Source organism: Lactuca saligna, chromosome 4 (assembly GCF_052625555.1).
Source record: "Lactuca saligna cultivar CGN05327 chromosome 4, ASM5262555v1, whole genome shotgun sequence".
Taxonomy (NCBI): domain Eukaryota; kingdom Viridiplantae; phylum Streptophyta; class Magnoliopsida; order Asterales; family Asteraceae; genus Lactuca; species Lactuca saligna.
Genome location: NC_136420.1, coordinates 63,932,456 through 63,950,584, shown reverse-complemented (window position 1 = coordinate 63,950,584; position 18,129 = coordinate 63,932,456). Strand labels below are relative to the sequence as shown.

At 37.1% G+C, this 18,129-nt stretch overlaps 2 protein-coding genes, 1 long non-coding RNA gene and 1 other non-coding gene across 4 annotated transcripts; 1 reads left to right on the top strand and 3 right to left on the bottom strand.

The window, feature by feature from the left end:
* The first annotated feature begins 1,508 nt into the window (after nt 1-1,508).
* On the top strand, nt 1,509-2,717 carry LOC145042013 (nudix hydrolase 11-like). Its single transcript, XM_078990303.1, has 3 exons — nt 1,509-1,782; nt 1,862-2,004; nt 2,160-2,717. Exons 1-3 carry the CDS (start codon nt 1,560-1,562, stop codon nt 2,529-2,531), a joined length of 738 nt encoding a protein of 245 aa, XP_078846429.1. The 5' UTR covers nt 1,509-1,559; the 3' UTR covers nt 2,532-2,717.
* Nucleotides 2,718-2,725: 8 nt separating this feature from the next.
* LOC145042014 (uncharacterized) lies at nt 2,726-3,701 on the bottom strand. Its single transcript, XR_013680528.1, has 2 exons — nt 3,246-3,701; nt 2,726-3,001 (listed from the first exon to the last, which is right to left on the bottom strand). It is a non-coding gene; the product is annotated as an uncharacterized LOC145042014 (long non-coding RNA).
* On the bottom strand, nt 3,376-3,588 carry LOC145044743 (small nucleolar RNA U3). The gene has a single exon (XR_013681686.1). It is a non-coding gene; the product is annotated as a small nucleolar RNA U3 (small nucleolar RNA).
* Nucleotides 3,702-4,439: 738 nt separating the features above from the next.
* On the bottom strand, nt 4,440-6,771 carry CHLI1 (P-loop containing nucleoside triphosphate hydrolases superfamily protein). The gene is made up of 3 exons (XM_078990302.1): nt 6,527-6,771; nt 5,834-5,946; nt 4,440-5,614 (listed from the first exon to the last, which is right to left on the bottom strand). Exons 1-3 carry the CDS (start codon nt 6,639-6,641, stop codon nt 4,565-4,567), a joined length of 1,278 nt encoding a protein of 425 aa, XP_078846428.1. The 5' UTR covers nt 6,642-6,771; the 3' UTR covers nt 4,440-4,564.
* Between the last annotated feature and the right edge of the window lie 11,358 nt (nt 6,772-18,129).

The following is an 18,129-nucleotide window of genomic DNA, read 5'->3' as shown; positions in this document are numbered from 1 at the left end:
TATCCGATCACCCGCTCTCGCTTGCGGTTCTCTGGTCTCATGGCCTCTACCTGGGCCTCCCGAATGGTATCCAACACCGGAGTCATCAATGTCAACCTCAAACAACTATCTCGTAATGGGGCACTCTCTGCCCCAGTACGCTCAGCGTACTCATTTGCTACAAGAAGTCACTCAAGGGACTAATCTTGACAACTTGACAAAATGGAAGGGTTAAATAGCTTTACCTAAATTTCAAGATGTTACATTTGAATCATTAGATTTTGAAATTAGGTTATTATTTGCTGTAGATATGAGCTAAAAGCTTTTTACTTCTGTTTGGATGAGATAATCTTATGAGCATGGTTTGATTGAGTGGTTGAATTGATATTAATTTGGTTATCCATCTTGATAAGCTTATTAAAGATCCTTATGTATTGATGATAAATGTTTTTAGTTAACAAAGAAGTGATTGAGTTGCATGAATATCTTCTTGATTACTTGATTCATATAGTTTTATGAATATAAGATTGTATGCCTAGGAATAGTGAATATGAAACTAGGGTTAACTAGAAAATGTGTAAATCAATGTGTGAGCATGTGTGATGAACAACCATACATGAGTTGATTAAATTGAACAAATTTGATTAACTATTGTTATAAGTCTTGCTTGATACGAATTGAACACTAGGAAACTTGTTAATTTAATCACTTGATCACTGTTTGAATTAACTTGTCTACTAAAGGATTGGTAATAATGAACATGAACCCAATCACATTAGGAATCGGTAACCATTGACATATTAATTCATTGCACTTGCCACGAAATCAACCACAGAAATAAGTGAATCGAATCTAAACATAAATCTATTTATCATTGAATCTAGTTGTTCTTTCTTGTTATTCTTAGTTGTTAATTGTCTTTGTTTGAGTTCTAAAGTGCTTGTTTATGTTTCTAGTATTGCAAAACTAGAGAACCCCCCCCCCCCCCTTTTATTAATTGTTTTTAATTAGATAATACTAGTATTTAATTTGATTGTTACTATTCCCTGTGTTCGATATCCCTGCTTGAACTATACTATTAATCGATAGGTACACTGCTTTCGTGTGTTTGTTTAAGAAAAAATGTTAGCTTTATAAGTATGTATGATAAGATCCGGCTGTTGACTATTAACCCATACCAATTTTGCGCCTTTTTTTCAAACAATAAATAAATTGTTAAATAAGATCTGGCAGTTGACTATTAACCCATACCAATTGTACGTTCTTTTTTTTTTAACAATAAATAAGTTGTTAAGTAAGATCTAACAACTATTAACCCATACCAAATTTGCATCTTTTTTAAGAATAAATAAATTGTCTGGCAGTTGACTATTAATCCATACCAAATTTGTATTTTTTTTTATCAATAAATAAAAGTTGACTATTAACCCATATCAAATTTGTGTGTGTGTTTTTTTTTTAATTATTATTATCAATAAACAAGATCTGGTATCTATTTTAAATTACAGTAACGTTGACCATTAACCCATATATGATCTAACTTACCAGCACACACACGGTAACTGGATTGAATATTGTTCATGGATTCCAATAACTTTAGAAGATCACAGAAGCTATTGGACTTGTCTCAACGATTTCGTAAATCAAAGTCTGTTTTCCCAATTTCAGATGACCCCTCAATTGGTCAATCCGAAAGATCCAAAAGACCCAACCGAGCTGCAGTTCTGATATGTTTATTCGAGGAAGGAGATGACATCTATGTTATTTTAACCCAACGATCATCAAAGCTGTCGTCTCACTCTGGTAAAGAAAGCCATGCACTTTAGATATTCGATGAAATGCATGAATGAAATTGAACCCTTGAAATGTGTTCGTTTTGCAGGGGAAGTGTCGTTGCCTGGAGGTAGAACAGACGAAGAGGATACAGATGATATTCGAACCGCATTGAGGGAAGCTGAGGAGGAAATTGGCTTGGATCCCAACCTTGTAGATGTTATTACTGTTCTTGAACCTTTTGTAACCAAGGTAAGATTATTTTCTCCAGTTTGTATTTCAATATGAATTAGATATTGAATTTACTTTAAATGAACTTTTGTTATGAAATAACGATTTGTAAGAATCCCAATAGCTTTTATGTAGTCGTTTTCAACATGTAGTCAACTATTTGATTGTAATTGCAGAAGAATATCACAGTAGTTCCAGTGATGGGTATACTATGGGATAAACAAGCATTTAATCCGCTTCCAAATCCTGGAGAAGTGGAATCCATATTCTATGCACCTTTGGAAATGTTTCTCAAGGATGAAAACAGACGACATGAAGAGAAAGAACATAGGGGAGACAAATACTTGCTTCACTATTTTTCTCATAAAACAAATAACAGGGTGTATGTGATATGGGCTCTAACCGCCGGAATCTTGATAGCTGCCGCCTCCCTCGTTTTCCGGCGACCACCGGAATTTCAAGAAAGGGCGTCTAAATTCTGGCACAAAAACCACTCAAGTTCTAATAATGTTCCTGGAATCATTGAGCAAAAATTTATAGAAACGTGATGGAAGTCGAATCAAAGATAAACTTGCAAGCTTATTTGTATTAAATAAATTGTCTGTGGCAGATGTAAAAGTGTTTTATTTTATGTTATGTATTTTTTTTATGCGCGTCATATGTCAATTAACTTGGAAATAGTGTTCCAACCTGATCATTTATGAGATTATTGGTACCTGACTACCTGATTTGAATTTTCACATGTTCTAAAATAATAAAAATAGCAACGATATTGAGTTATTGACCATGAAACAAAGCTGTCAAAAGAATCACAAACACATTTAAAAAAAATAAATATCACCCCACAATCCATCCACGTTTCAATTTCGCACCAACTTTTGATATCTTAACATCAAGATCATGATCAACTTGCTGTTTTGCACCAAAGAGTTCTACTATTCTTGATAAACCCATCAATCATAAAATAGCCCAGCAGCATACAGAGAGAATCCTTTGTACAAAAATGTTTGGACACAACCTTTTAAGTAACATAAAACATAAGTATATAACATTGACAGAAGAATAAAATAAAGTAATTTCGTTCAGGCATTTCATCAAACACATGCTATGCATCTCTACTTTGGCCACATTTTCCATATAACTCCAAAACATTTCATATTCCAGTAATCAGACACAAACCCATCAATCATAAAATAGAACAGGAGAATACAAAGTAAGTGTCTTTTGCACAAAATTGTTCAGACATCAGCTTTTTAGCTTACCTCTAAGAGTCATGGCAGGTAGAATAGAACATTAATGTCTTTCAGGGCATTTCATCGAACACTTGCTCTGCATCTCCAATTTAGCCAAAAAGAATTTCGTCAAACATCACCAGACCAAAAAGAAAGAGATTGTCTGTCAGACAACCATGTAGCCATGCCAGGACCCATCAGATGGATTGGCAACGATCATCTACTGAGCCATAGCCGAGACCATGAAGCTCTGTTAATCACGCTCTGGCTACATGGTCGTGGTTCATCAACCAGACATGGGTTTCTGTCTTCTTAGGAATCAAGAATACAGAGGTACGAGCCTATAGAACAGATCCTGTTCAAGTAAGGTCGTGCTTCTCCTTCCCTCTCTGTTCTATTTATACCGGCTTTCTTTATCCCTTCGCATCCATGTGGGACGAAACAAAAGAGTAGAGACCTAACCCCGGCCCTATTTCTTTTCGGGTTTAATACCAACTATTTTGCTTTTATGAATAATATAATTTCAAATTTAACGTGACATTATTATTTATTAAAATATAACTGTTTTTGTTATTGATAGATGGTTTTCATATTTAATAATTTATGTGATTTTACTTTATGTTATAGTATAATGTGACATTTTTAAAAATTAAAAAATTTAAAAGCGTTAAGAGTTTTTTTTAGTGCAAGTATTCAGTTTATTAATTAAAATTAAATGCCATACATGTATATTTCAATACGAAAATATTATAAAGAGGAAGTTAAAACTACGTGATATCCATGAAAAAAAAACACGACCTACTATAGTATATAATTTATAAGAATATGAACGATGTGGATATGTTATGTTAAGAAATATATAAGTGAATAATAATATTGTAAACATTTTCTCAACTGTTTGCATGTTGTGTATTTCTTGTAGCATCCACAAACGATTCAAGATATAATAGACAATCTTTCTATCTTGCTAAACCCCATTATATATCCCATTCCATGCAGATATCTTGAAAATAATTTAGTTTCTTAAACTCCAACAGGTTACATTCAAATTCAATAATGGTACATCATGCCTGGATATGGTCTACTCCTTAATGGTAGTGTATGTATTACTTATTGTCATTGTACACTACTTGAATCAACATATATGAAGTAACCTCACGCTTTGTAATTGGCAAGTTATTATGAATTTGAACAACAATAGCATACATTATCTCATATCAAAAGTTGGAACAACTAGTAGATAGCTCTCATTAAACGAATCTACATTTATCAAAACGTACCATATAGAGTCGAATCACATGTAAACCAAAAAGAATCAATCACAAATACACATACAAAACTCATCTCCTTCAACTAAAAACCTCATAAAACTTCTCAATAACAAGCAACCCCGAATCAATCGACTCCAACGGATCCTTCCTCAACCTGTGTCTCAAACAATTCGGAATCACAACCGCAATATCCTCCGACGTCACTGTATCCCGCCCCTTCAACGCCGCCAAAGCTTTCGCCGCCCTATTCGTCACAATATCACCACGCAACCCATCAACATTCAACTCCGCACACACTTTCGAAATCTTAACCCTAAGTTCATGATCAATCACCACTTCCGATAAACAACTCCTCGCAGCCGTTATCTGCTCTTGAAGCTTCTCTTGATCCGCTTTATACGTTTCCCTAAACTCCTTAGGGTTTTTATCAAATCGCGCTCTCTCCTCCACAATTTTAACCCTAAGTTCCGCGTCACGAACCGTTCCCACTTGCGCGTGCATCCCAAATCGGTCGAGAAGTTGCGGTCGGAGTTCACCTTCTTCAGGGTTTCCCGATCCGATGAGGATGAAACGCGCGGGATGCGAAATCGATATCCCTTCACGTTCGACTGTGTTCCACCCTGAGGCCGCGGAATCGAGAAGCACGTCGACTAAATGATCATCCAAAAGATTTACTTCATCGACGTATAAAATCCCGCGGTTGGCTTTTGCGAGAAGACCGGGTTCGAATGCTTTGACTCCTTCGGTGAGGGCTTTTTCGATGTCGATGGTGCCACATACGCGGTCTTCAGTGGCTCCTAATGGGAGGTCAACCATGTTGATTTTGACTTTTAGGGTTGGGAGTTGTTCGCCTTTGATTAGTTTTTCTCGGACTTCCATGCCCATTGATTCGGGGTCTTCTGGGTCGGAGTTGAAGGGGTCGGCGGCGACGACGGTGATTTCGGGGAGGAGATCGACGAGTGATCGGACGGTTGTGGATTTTCCGGTTCCTCTGTCTCCCATGATCATGACTCCGCCAATTTTTGGGTCGATTACGTTTAATAGAAGGCAGAGTTTCATCTCATCTTGTCCGACTATTGCTGCAAATGGATACACTGGTCTTTGGTTTTCCTTTGAGAGCTTCTGTGCCTGTACATTGTATTTATTAGTATAGAAAAATACATATGCAAGATTCAAAGACATTTCATCGAACACCTAAACTGCATTCAGCATCCCTGTTGGCACTAAAGGTCTGGTTATGAAATTGTAGGAATTCAATAGAATGGAAAATGAACAGCTTCGTTTCTATGGTTAACAAAGACAGATAATCCACTAGTTGCGATAAAACGGAAGTGGGAAACAATGTACCTGTTCTTGGGCTGGGCTGATTTCAGTGGCAACATTTGAGATTGAAAAATGAGACCTTCCTTTCTTCGATGGGAGTCCAATACCTCCATAAAACCTTCTGCCTTGAGTATGACCTGCCATAACATGAATGCTCGAGCATTAGGTTTTGGTTTTATAATGCCTCATATAAAACACACAAATACTATCGTGAAGATCCAAACATAGAAGACAACGAGGTTTAAAACCGAAAATCCGAGATCCAGCTCAACATTCCAAGGATATCTCTAAATTCACAACTCAGTATTCTCTAACCGATGGAAAAATCATCATGAACAATCGTTCTGATTCATGAAAATTTTTTCAAATTCCAAAGAAAACGGATGAGAGTGAAGTATGAAGAGCAAAGATTTCACTCCATAGCAGAGCAAATGTTTTGCGAAACTGTAAAGCTACGCTGGTAAATTTTAGTATATGTTTCTCTAAAATTATTGAGCCAGTCACCCCATTTCATTCATAAACCCTCAAAATTCCATACACAGAACTCCTAATTTCACGGAAACCCCCAAAATTAGAAGCAACTGATGAAACGCAATTGAAGAATCGTGACCAACAGAATGCCAAAAGGAAAATTCCATTACAGTTCTGTTAACGTACCCCCACATTTTGATTGAATGACACTAACTTGAATGAAATACAAAAAGTTCTCATAAAAACCTGGATTAAAGGATAGAGCACGAATTGACGCCTTTGGCGTAGAAGAAGAAGAAGAAGAAATAGAGGGAGAGCTCAGTAGTGCTGCTGCGGAAGAAGTTCCTAGTAATCCGGCCATGGTTGCTTACGAATATGTTGAAGCCTGAAGGTTTAGACGAGTAGGAATAGCATTGGTGGATTGATCAGTGTGTTTGCCTACTGGTGTCTAGGGTTCTATATGGATAAGAGGATAGATATCATTTCATTGGCTTGGCTTGTAACGTGATGGCATTTTTTTTATTGGCTTCGTGGCTCCATATTGTGCTGTAATCATGCGGATTGTACATAAGGAAAATTTTCATTTCTAGCCGTTGGATGATGGTTTTTTTCTAGAAAAAATACCTCTATTTATTTATTTATTTATTTATTTAAATATTTCTCGATTTTTTTCTACCAAGACACCTCTAACTTTTTTAAAATGCATAATACTTTTAATTCGAGGATTGTTGTTGGGGAAGAAATTTAGATTTTGTTTAGTTACCGAAATATAGTTTTTTTTTTTTTTTAAGTTTTTATACTTTAGTTTTATAAATGATTTAGTTTTATATTATTTTATTTATCCAAGCCATAAAAAAAAGGTTATTGTATATATTTTGATATTTTTATCCTGTATGGTATTTTTAATATTATATTATTATCTTAATATAATCTTAGTTTTGGTTTTTAGCTTGATAGTCTCCCTTAAACGGTTTGGGGAAATTTTTTTGGGTTCAACAAGTAAACTGATTAAGAAAAAAAAATATATTCCAAACCATGTTTTACATTGTGGTTTGAAACGGACGATTTATGTGTGTTTTAATGTTTTCAACTTTATCATTTTCACTCATTTATAAATTTCTCATTAATCACAAAGGTTTTAAACAAGCATAGCGGGTGGGTAAACGAGCTAAAAGTTGGGTTGCAAATCTTTTTTGGATTCCAAAACTTATTCTTTTAAAACGACACTCATAGATCTCGGAGTCATAACATTAATATGCATGACACGTTAAACTCTATTGAGGTGGTCCACAACATCAACCAAAAGTATCAAATGCAAAAAGTATAAACATGTGTTGATTTTCCATGCACGATTTCTCATGTTTTGCTACTTTGCATGAGATGACATTTAAAGCAGCTTACCCAGGGACGTACGCAGAAATACACAATAGGTGTTGCCGGTGCATGAAAAATAGGCAAAAAAAACCAAAAAAATCGAAATGTTTTCCATTGCGTACGGGAAAACTAGGTGTTGCCGGTGCCAAAACCGTCCTTGAGCTCACCTCATAGTAAAAACCCTACTCCCAAGCTTACAAGAAGGGAAACCCATGTTAGATTCATATATACATGCTTCTATCCGGTCCATCCAAAAACTATAACATCAGTTGGTCTAAGTGTTGATCTTCCTTCCAACGGATCAATTAGAAAGTTCACATGTCTCTTTCTTAGCAGAAACCTCATCGCGCCTAAATATGTCGAAAAGAACATCCCTAACCAGATCGAGTCGGTACTTGAAACCCGTGAGCTCTCTACAATGAACTGCATGCTTCCCAAAAGAGTCCAAGCATGCCTTACCACAAACATGACATGTTTCATCAACTGGAAATAAAATGATCAGATCACGATTCTTGAGGATAGCACGATATTCCACTGGTGACATATATTGGCCAAGAGCCCAAGACCGTCAATATGAATAACTATAAGAAAATCCTGAACATGTTGTGCCCTTAGATACTCAAAAACTACTTTCTACCAAATATTCATGTTGAAGTGAACTTTCATGTCTTGGAAATCTTACTAAAAATAGCTTCCGCCAATGAATGTTGGATTTTTGGAGGGACGGTGTCCTTATTAGTAAAATCGATCAAGTCAAAACCCGAAATCATATTATGAAGACAGAAAAAGACAAATATAATCAGAATCCATATTATATAATTTTTGTTTATGATCTTTAAATTGAAAACTTTTAATTTCTGTTTATGATCTTTAAATTTAAAACTTTTAGCATCCGATCAAGGATGTATGCTAATATAATTTGTTTGCCACTTTACACCCACGTTGCTCTCATTCCCCATGTCTTTTCCTTGCTGTAAAAAACAAACTAATAGACGCGTAAGGAAACCGACAAATAATATTGAGAATTATATGTCGATTAGTTGCGAATAATAGATCCAATTATTATTATTATATTACCGAGTTTCGTCCAGAAACCAGATCTATCCTTCTCGATTAGATCTGATTATAAGAAAGGTAGAAGAAGACTGTCCTGTTATCGGACGAATTAAAGACAAGACAGAAAGGTAAAACCGACCTGTTGATTGCTGACTTGATGTTGAAGCAACTGCACGGATCAGATTCCTGTCCTTAAAGGTTTTTACTTCGCTTGTATTGGTTGTAAGCAACAGAGTAAAACCCCAGGATTTAATGCAGCTAGATCGATATTCCAACAGCACTAGAAATCGACAAACACAAAGCGACTACTCGGAAACTAGAAGAAAAACGCAGAGAGAGGGAGAGCTTTCAGATTTTCGTAAGAGTCTATATGGCTCCTAGGGAGCTGTATTTATAGGTATCGTAACCCTAGAAGGCATCAAACGGGCCCCCATAGGCCGGCCCCAGAAACCCTAGGGCGACAGCTTGCTCTCCAAGCAATCTGTTTCCTGATCCTTCTAGAATACCCTGACTTGGCCTCCACGAAGTCAACGGCGGTCAACCATTTGACCGGAGCGGTCAAACCGGCTTGACCCGAACTCGTCAAAAATAAAAGCTCCTCAGCGACGTGCAAAGTGCGCCTAAATCGCGCCATTTCGCGCACTCGCGGCGTCGGCTAGTGCTAGGCTAGGCTAGGCGCGCGCGTGGGCTTGGCCCATTCCCTTGATCCACTAAAGCCTTTGAAGACTTAACAAGGGAATAGGCTTATAAACCCACAAAAGTTTCTTCCCCCCACCAATGTGGGATACAAAGGAAATTGCCAACTTGCAATTCCTTTATATATAAAGTTCCAACAATCCCCCACCAAGTTGGTAAGTTTCCTTTCACTCAGACAAATAATGTCACTTGGGTGTCATGAAGATTAAACCCTAGTTTAATGAGAACAAACAAGAAGAGACCGATTCAATGGTATCCTTATAGGTTTAAACCATGAACCTCAATGACCTCTCCGGTTTACCCCCACACACCACAAGTCATATTTGTGTTCTCCCTGAGCGCTATTATGGACATGCGCTATAAATCCTTTTCATGACCCTTTAGAAGATAAACCACTAATCTTCACTTGAGGCGGCACCACCTCTAGATCATATAGGCATAGTTTTACAACATCTTCGTTGATTAGATGTCTCCAAAACTACGTTAAGAGTCGTAACTCAACCTCATTCTCGGCAACGACGCACTATCCTACCTCACATGGATCTATCATGAATGATAGTACCTTCTATCGTTAGTGATTTCATTGTTACCGTTTAAACTTGAAAATTAGGAGCACTAATGTCAAGTTGGGTTTCCATCACTAAACGATTCTATTGTGGTTTTAGACCCATGACTCTCGTGGTAGATGTAACCAAATCTCTCGTCAGAGGTTTGGTAAACGGATCTGCCAAGTTCCTACTTGTCTTGACATAGACAACCTTGATGGTACCACTTTCAATTAGTTGTCTCACAAAATTGTGACGCAGACCTACATGTCTTGACTTCCCATTATATACCGAATTATATACTTTAGACAATGTGGCCTCACTGTCACAGTACATGGGTATTGAAGGCATCGGAATATCCCACAAACGTATATCCATAAGTAGATCTCAAATCCACTCTGCCTCTTTGCCTGCTGCTGCTAAGGCAATTAGCTCAGCTTCCATCGTTGAATGAGCTATGCATGTCTGTTTCTTGCTCGCCCAAGAAATAGCACCACCAGTTAGAGTATAAATCCAACCACTTGTGGACTTTGAATCACTGGTGTGATCAATCTAGCTGGCATCAGAATAACCTTCAAGTATTCCATTAGATGACGAATATGTCAATTCAAAAGTACTTGTCCTTTTCAGGTATCCTAGTACTCTACCCACTGCTTTCCAGTGCTCCGTCCCTGGATTAACTGTATACTGACTTAACTTGCTTACAGTGAATACGATGTCAGGTCGCGTGCAGTGAGTAGCATACATCATGCTCCCAACTGCACTAGCATATTCTAGTTGGGCCACAGCTCGACCAGAATTCACCTTAAGTTTCACACTTGAATCAAAAGGAGTGTTAAATTCCTTAATGTTCAAATGTTGAAACTTTGTTAGAATTTTCTCTATGTAATGAGATTGACTCAGAGAAATCTGACCACCTGTCCTCTTCACCTTGATACCAAGAATAGTATCTACTTCTCCAAGATCTTTCATCTTAAAGTTCGAGGATAGGTATTTCTTCGTCTCAAGAATACCTTCTAGGTGAGTGCCAATGATCAACATATCATCAACATAAAGACATATAGCTACTATGTAATCAGATGTATGTTTAGAGTAAATACATCTATCAGCACTATTGTGCTGAAAACCAAAGGCAGTCACAGTGGTGTCAAATCTCTCATGCCACTGTTTAGGAGCTTGTTTCAACCCGTACAAAGACTTAACAAGTCTACATACTTTGTTTTCTTGTCCAGGTATTACGAAACCTTCAGGTTGCTCCAGGTAAATCTCCTCTTTGAGATAACCATTCAGAAAGGTTGTCTTCACATCCATTTGATGAATATACAATCCCTTCAAAGCTGATATTGCTATGAGAGTTCTAATTGAACTAATTCTAGCAACTGGGGCATAGGTATCAAAATAATCGATCCCTTCTCGCTGCCTATAGCCCTTTGCAACCAACCTTGCTTTATAAGCAGATATGGATCCATCAGGATGATATTTCTTCTTGAATATCCATTTGGATCCTATGGGTCTTCTCCCCTTGGGTAGATCAGCTAACTCCCAAGTTCCATTACCCATAATTGAATCCATTTCGTCATTGATTGCTTCCTTCCACAGAGGAGCATCCCGAGACGTCATGGCTTCAGTAAAGGTCTGAGGATCATCATCCAAATTATTTGAAAATATGACCTCTCTCGTCACTTTCTTTTGTGTTCCTTCGACCAAATAAGAATAGAAATCATCTCCAAAGGTTTTCTCAATTCTACCCCTAGTACTTCTCCTTGGTTCCTCCATACTGGGAGGAGGTGGGAGTATTTCTCGAGAGGTACTTGTAAGTGTTGTATGACTAGAGTTTTCTTCATCCTTAGAAAACTATTCCTCAAAGAATTCCACATCTCTGGATTCCACAACAACACCAGAATCAATATCTAGTAATCGGTAAGCCTTGCTATTTTGAGCATATCCAATAAATATACTCTTATTAGCTCGTGCTCCCAATTTGGTACGCTTAGGATCGGGAGTCCGATAATAAGCAACACACCCCCACACTTTCAAATAGTCTAGGTTAGGCTTTCTACCTTTCCACAACTCATAAGGGCTTGTAGGAATCACACGACTAGTGATCCTGTTATGAACATAACAAGCAGTCAATAGTGCTTCCCCCCACAGATTGTTTGGTTGACCCGATTGGTTCAACATACAGTTGACCATCTCACAAAGAGTTCAGTTCTTCCTTTCAGCCAAACCATTCTGTTGAGGGGTGTATGGTGATGTTCTCTCATGTTTGATTCCATTCTCTTCGTAGAATGTGTCAAACTCTTGGTTGAAATATTCTCCGCCTCTATCCGAGCGAAGAATTTTGATGTGTCTTTCAAGTTGATTTTCGACCTCAACCTTATATTGTTTAATTGCATCAAAAGCTTCATCTTTTGATCTCAGCAAATAAACATGTAGATATCTACTGAAGTCATCACAAAATGTGATGAAATACCTTTTTCCTCCTCGAGTAAGGATTCCATTTAACTCACATATATCAGAATGAATCAACTCAAGTAAAGATGTGTTTCTCTTAACTGATGGAAATGGTTTCTTAGTGAACTTTGATTTTACACATGTTTCACATTTTTCAAAATCTTTTGAGTCATATTTTAACATACCTTTAGTTTGCATTTTTTCAATGTTTTTAACATTAGTGTTAAACGTTTATGCCATAAAGAAATTGAACAAACAATATAACAAGAAAAGTTCACTTCATTCCAACACTAGACACACTAGACACACTAGCAATTACATCATTTCCAACACTAGACACACTAGCAACACCACTCTCAACACTAGGACCACTCATATTACCCTCATCACTAAGACATAAACGATACATTCCCGAAGTGTTGTTAGCCCTCCCAACATATCTTCTGCCTTTAGTGATCACAATTTTGCCTCTCTCAAGCACCATCTTGAACCCACCCTTGTCAAACTTGTCCGCAGAAACCAGACCCTTCGAGATAGTAGGAACATGAAGAACATCTCGAAGAGTCACCCATTCACCACGTGTGAACTTCAACCGAACATCACCCCTTCCTAGAACTTCAGCTCTATGGCCATCAGCACAGACGACAACCGTCCCATGAGGCATGGGTTGGTAGGTGCGAAAGCTCTCTCGTTGCCCACAAACATGCACAGTGGCTCCAGTGTCTACGAACCAACCTCGAGCACAAATTGCTTGAGTAAGAGAGGAGATCATGAAAATCTCTCCAAGGTTCACACTAGCCACCATTTCAGTTACCTTCTCGACTGCATGTGCAACCGGTATGGATTTGCGATCTTTGCATTCTCTCGCATAGTGCTCAATCTCTCCACAGACGTGGCAAGGACCGACCCTTTTTGGCTTTGAGTTAAGATTTTGATGACCTGGTTTCTTGAAGCTTTGTTTCTTGGGCCCAAAATTCTTCTTGTTCTGTCCCCCAGATTTGCCTTTGTGGCTAGAACTCCCACCTGACACATGATGCACACTTTGTCCAACTTTACCTCGCTTGTCCCTGATGCGAGTTTCCACCTCAATGCGGAGGTGTTTCATCAGATCATCCAAGGAGTAGTCCTCAGATTTGTGCATCATTCTCTTAGAGAAATCTTTCCACGAGGGTGGCAGTTTTGCGATTATCGCACCAACCTGAAAGAGTTCTAGAAGAGAGATGGTGAGTGCGTTCAACTTGTTAACCATGAATTGGAGTTCAGGCACTTGCTCCATAATTGGTTTGTCATCAACCATTTGAAACTCAAGATACTTGGACACAAGGTACTTATTAGTACCTTCTTCATGTGCCTTATACTTGAGTTCCAACGCACTCCATAGCTCTTTAGGATCTTTGATCGATGAGTAAAGATCATAGAGCCGATCAGATAGGGAATTCTTGATGTGACCCACACACAATTCCTTGGATTCTCTACGCAGAATCCTTTGTTTTTCCAGTTCTGCAATGACTGTTGGGTCCACAGATTCCCCTTCCTTTGGAATTGGATCATCAGGAATTGGTGCCAGTTTTGGGTCCAACAAAAAGGAGAGCTTCAAGACATGAAGCATGAACTTGACCTTTTCGGCCCAACGAGTGTAGTTCTGACCATCGAATTGGTCAAGTTTGGCAAACTCTTGGTTCATGAAATGGAGGCTAGCAGTAGAGTCCATTAGTCTGTTGATTGATCACAACTAAAAACCTTTAAGATTGTTGTAAAAAACAAACTAATAGATGCGCAAGGAAACCGACAAATAATATTGAGAATTATATGTCGATTAGATGCGAATAATAGATCCAATTATTATTATTATATTACCGAGTTTCGTCCAGAAACCAAATCTATCATTCTCGATTAGATCCGATTATAAGAAAGGTAGAAGAAGACTGTCCTGTTATTGGACGAATTAAAGACAAGACAGAAAGGTAAAACCGACCTGTTGATTGCTGACTTGATGTTGAAGCAACTGCACGGATCAGATTCCTGTCCTTAAAGGTTTTTACTTCGCTTGTATTGGCTGTAAGCAACAGAGTAAAACCCCAGGATTTAATGCAGCTAGATCGGTATTCCAACATCACTGGAAATCGACAAACACAAAGCGACTACTCGGAAACTAGAAGAAAAACGCAGAGAGAGGGAGAGCTTTCAGATTTTCGTAAGAGTCTATATGGCTCCTAGGTATCGTAACCCTAGGATTTAATGCAGCTAGATCGGTATTCCAACATCACTGGAAATCGACAAACACAAAGCGACTACTCGGAGGCGTCGACTAGTGCTAGGCTAGACTAGGCTAGGCGCGCGTGTGGGCTTGGCCCATTCCCTTGATCCACTAAAGCCTTTGAAGACTTAACAAGGGAATAGGCTTATAAACCCACAAAAGTTTCTTTCCCCCACCAATGTGGGATACAAAGAAATTACCAACTTGCAATTCCTTTATATATAAAGTTCCAACATTCCTTTGGCAGTTTGTTTGTTGTAATACTATCACCATCATGCACTGAAACGTAATCATTAAGAAGTAATTATCATATTTAAAAAGTGCCAAATTGATTAAAACAACTATTGCAACAATTTCCAAAACATGCGAGACAATAATGGATGACACGAATGATGGAATAATCAACTAATAGTGAAATCTCCACCAATATTTTTATAGAATAGTTTGATTTACTATATCGCATAAGGTTTATTGTATACAATCAATTAACAAATATTTCTATACGGTAAGGTACGGTTTGAACCATAATTTTATAATTAAAAATCGCAAACCGCACCGTATATTGTGGTTTGACAAAATTACAAACTGCAATTCACACCACAAAAATTTTAAATCGCGTTATGTGGGTATGATGCGGGCGGTTTGTACGGTTTGATAAACACATTTACTAGTCGATGTAAATATATATAAAACGTTAACCCTATATGAAAAATAGAATTAGCACATTAAGTGAGTGAACTATTTAAAAAAATACAAAAATCTTTATTTGGGGTAACCAAATCGAACCTGGATAACCTAGAAACCAATTAATCCAAAGATAATATGAAAAAATAAAAATATAATATTAAAAAAATCCTTATATTTTAATCATATCTGTGAAAAAGTCCACATATTCTGTTGGTGATCTGACCAGTTTACATGGTAAAACGGTCAAAATGCAAATAATTGTCAGTTTTTAGGACTTAATAAATAAAAAAAATTATAAAGATAAAATAGATTATAAGACAAAATATATGGTCTTTCTTGAAGATTTCCCTTTACAGAAAAATGAAATAAGTTCTTATTTTCAGTTTTCATTAGAAACTTTGGAAAACGTGTTTAGTTAAAACTTATTCATTTTTCATTTTCGGTTTTAGAAAAGTATAAAACATATTTAGATGTGTACTTGAAACATCCCAAAAATATGGTCAAAAACTTCCGTTTTAAATTATTAAATAAACCATATTTATCCAAATCATTTCATCCAAAAACATAAGTCATCGCATCAAATCATAATATCATATCAAAACACATGTCCACATATCAGAGTAAAAGATCTTAGGCTAAACAAAAGGTGTGTGCACTGTAGTCATTCCGATCTCTTCCCCTTGCTATCGGAAGTACCTAAAACCAAAACTGAAAACTGTCAGCACGAAACTTAGTAAGTCTCCCCAAACTACCACATACCACACATAATCACATAACTTGGGCCTTGCCCGCTACATCGGGCCCTACCCGACATCGTACCAAAGTTTATGGCTATTAAACCCTAAGGCCTTTAAATTTTCGCAAATTAGGGTTTTAGAACCCTGTTTTTCGAAATCCCTAAGAATTTTCAAACCCTTTCCTTTGGCCACCTTGGAGTCGAAATTTAGGGTCTCCTAACCCTAGGGTTTTTTGATTTTTTGTTAAGGTTGAGAGCGTTGCCTTCCACTCCAAGTAGAAGATTTCGAAATCTAAGGAATAAGTTAGTAGGTTGTTATTTTTGGTAATTATATTGTAATTGTTTAATTGGATAATTAAAGATATCCCTACCTAAATTTTGAAATCCATGGATAAAGGATTAAATTAAGTTAATATGTTTAATTTAAATTGGTAATCCTTGTTTGATTTAATAATTTAATTAATTGTTTAATTTTTTGAATAATTATTAAATCAAAGTTTTTTTTTTTTTAATTTTAAGATTTTAAATTAAATGGTTTTAATTTTTGAAAATTTTAATAAAATTAAAAAAACCCTAGTATTTTAAAAGTTTAAAAATACACCCTTATACTATATAAAATTAAAAGTCTAATATATTATATATGAATAAGTAAAGAGTCAGTCTTACCGTTAGTAGACCTCATTCACGAAGTTGATCTATAAGGGGTGTTTAAGGAAATTGCCTATAAAATGGCGATTGAATGGGTATCCACTCTTACCCACCGCACTCTTGACTAGTGGAGGGTCATTAGCCGAATGGGTAGGATAGAACATAACCTTCCATTATAAGTATAATGAAAAACGAAGTAACTAAACACTTTTATAAATTCCCAAATCTTAGTTACTTTAGAAAAAATGTGGAATTGGTGCTAATCCATGAAATTGCACATTACACCCTTATTGGTCGATTAGTGGAGCATGTGTTGTTAATCGGCACGCTAATATGGGACCAATGAAGGATGGCAATGGGTAGCTTGATGTTTATCATAGATCAATGGAGCATGTGTGGTTAACCGGCACATTGATTAGGTGATTCGTAACATCGAGAGTACCAAGCTACTTTGCATGGTTATCCACAACTTGTTTGTGATCCTCGGCATCCCAGTCACAAATGAAGGGCACAATCGAGATTTAAACATGTCATTGAAAAGTTCAATGAATCTCAAAAGATTTAGGAGATTCAATGCATTTAAAACTTAAATCTCTTTTTCGTTTTTCATGGTGGAAATTGGTAAATCGTCATTTACCTACCTTCAAATGTTCTGCAATTTGGATTACGGCATCCTTCTTCCAAATTGTAGAGCATTTTGTTGGATCCTAGCCTTAATATCTTATTTGGGTATTTTATTAAGGACTCAATCAACTGACTTGAATTTTCTCCCATTTTGTAGATGTCTGATTCTAACTATGGTCTTCCCAAATCCCTTGGAACAAGCTTTCCACATGAAGATGATATTCCGTGATTCAATCGAGGATCAAGAGATCATTCTTCACTTTCTCCACCTCCTCCTATTGTTCTCCCTGACCCACAAGTTCGAAGGATTGAAAAGTTCAAGCTCACTCAAGCCCTTTTGGCAAGTAAACACGAAGAAGGAAAGTCTATGTGTGCACACATATTAAAGATGAAGTCGCACATTAACAAGTTACGAATGTTAGAAGTTGCTGTCTGTGAGAAGCTAGCTGTTGACTGGGTTCTTCAATCACTTCCTGACTCATATAGTGAGTTCGTAAGAGAGTACTATATGATGGAACACGACGTGACCCTCATTGATCTCACTTATTTGCTTGTTGCTACTGAATCAGAAATGATTTGGTGCACTGGAGAAGCAAAGTTGATTGGTAGATCTGCCTTCCAAACCTCCATGGACATAGGCAATGGCAACAAAATGCATGACATGGTCAAAAAGTTTGACCATAAGAGAAAGGCAAAGTCTGAGGTAGTTTTGTTTGCTATTCCAAAATAGTCAATTTGCTTTTATTGTCAAGAGAAGGGGCATTGGAGACGA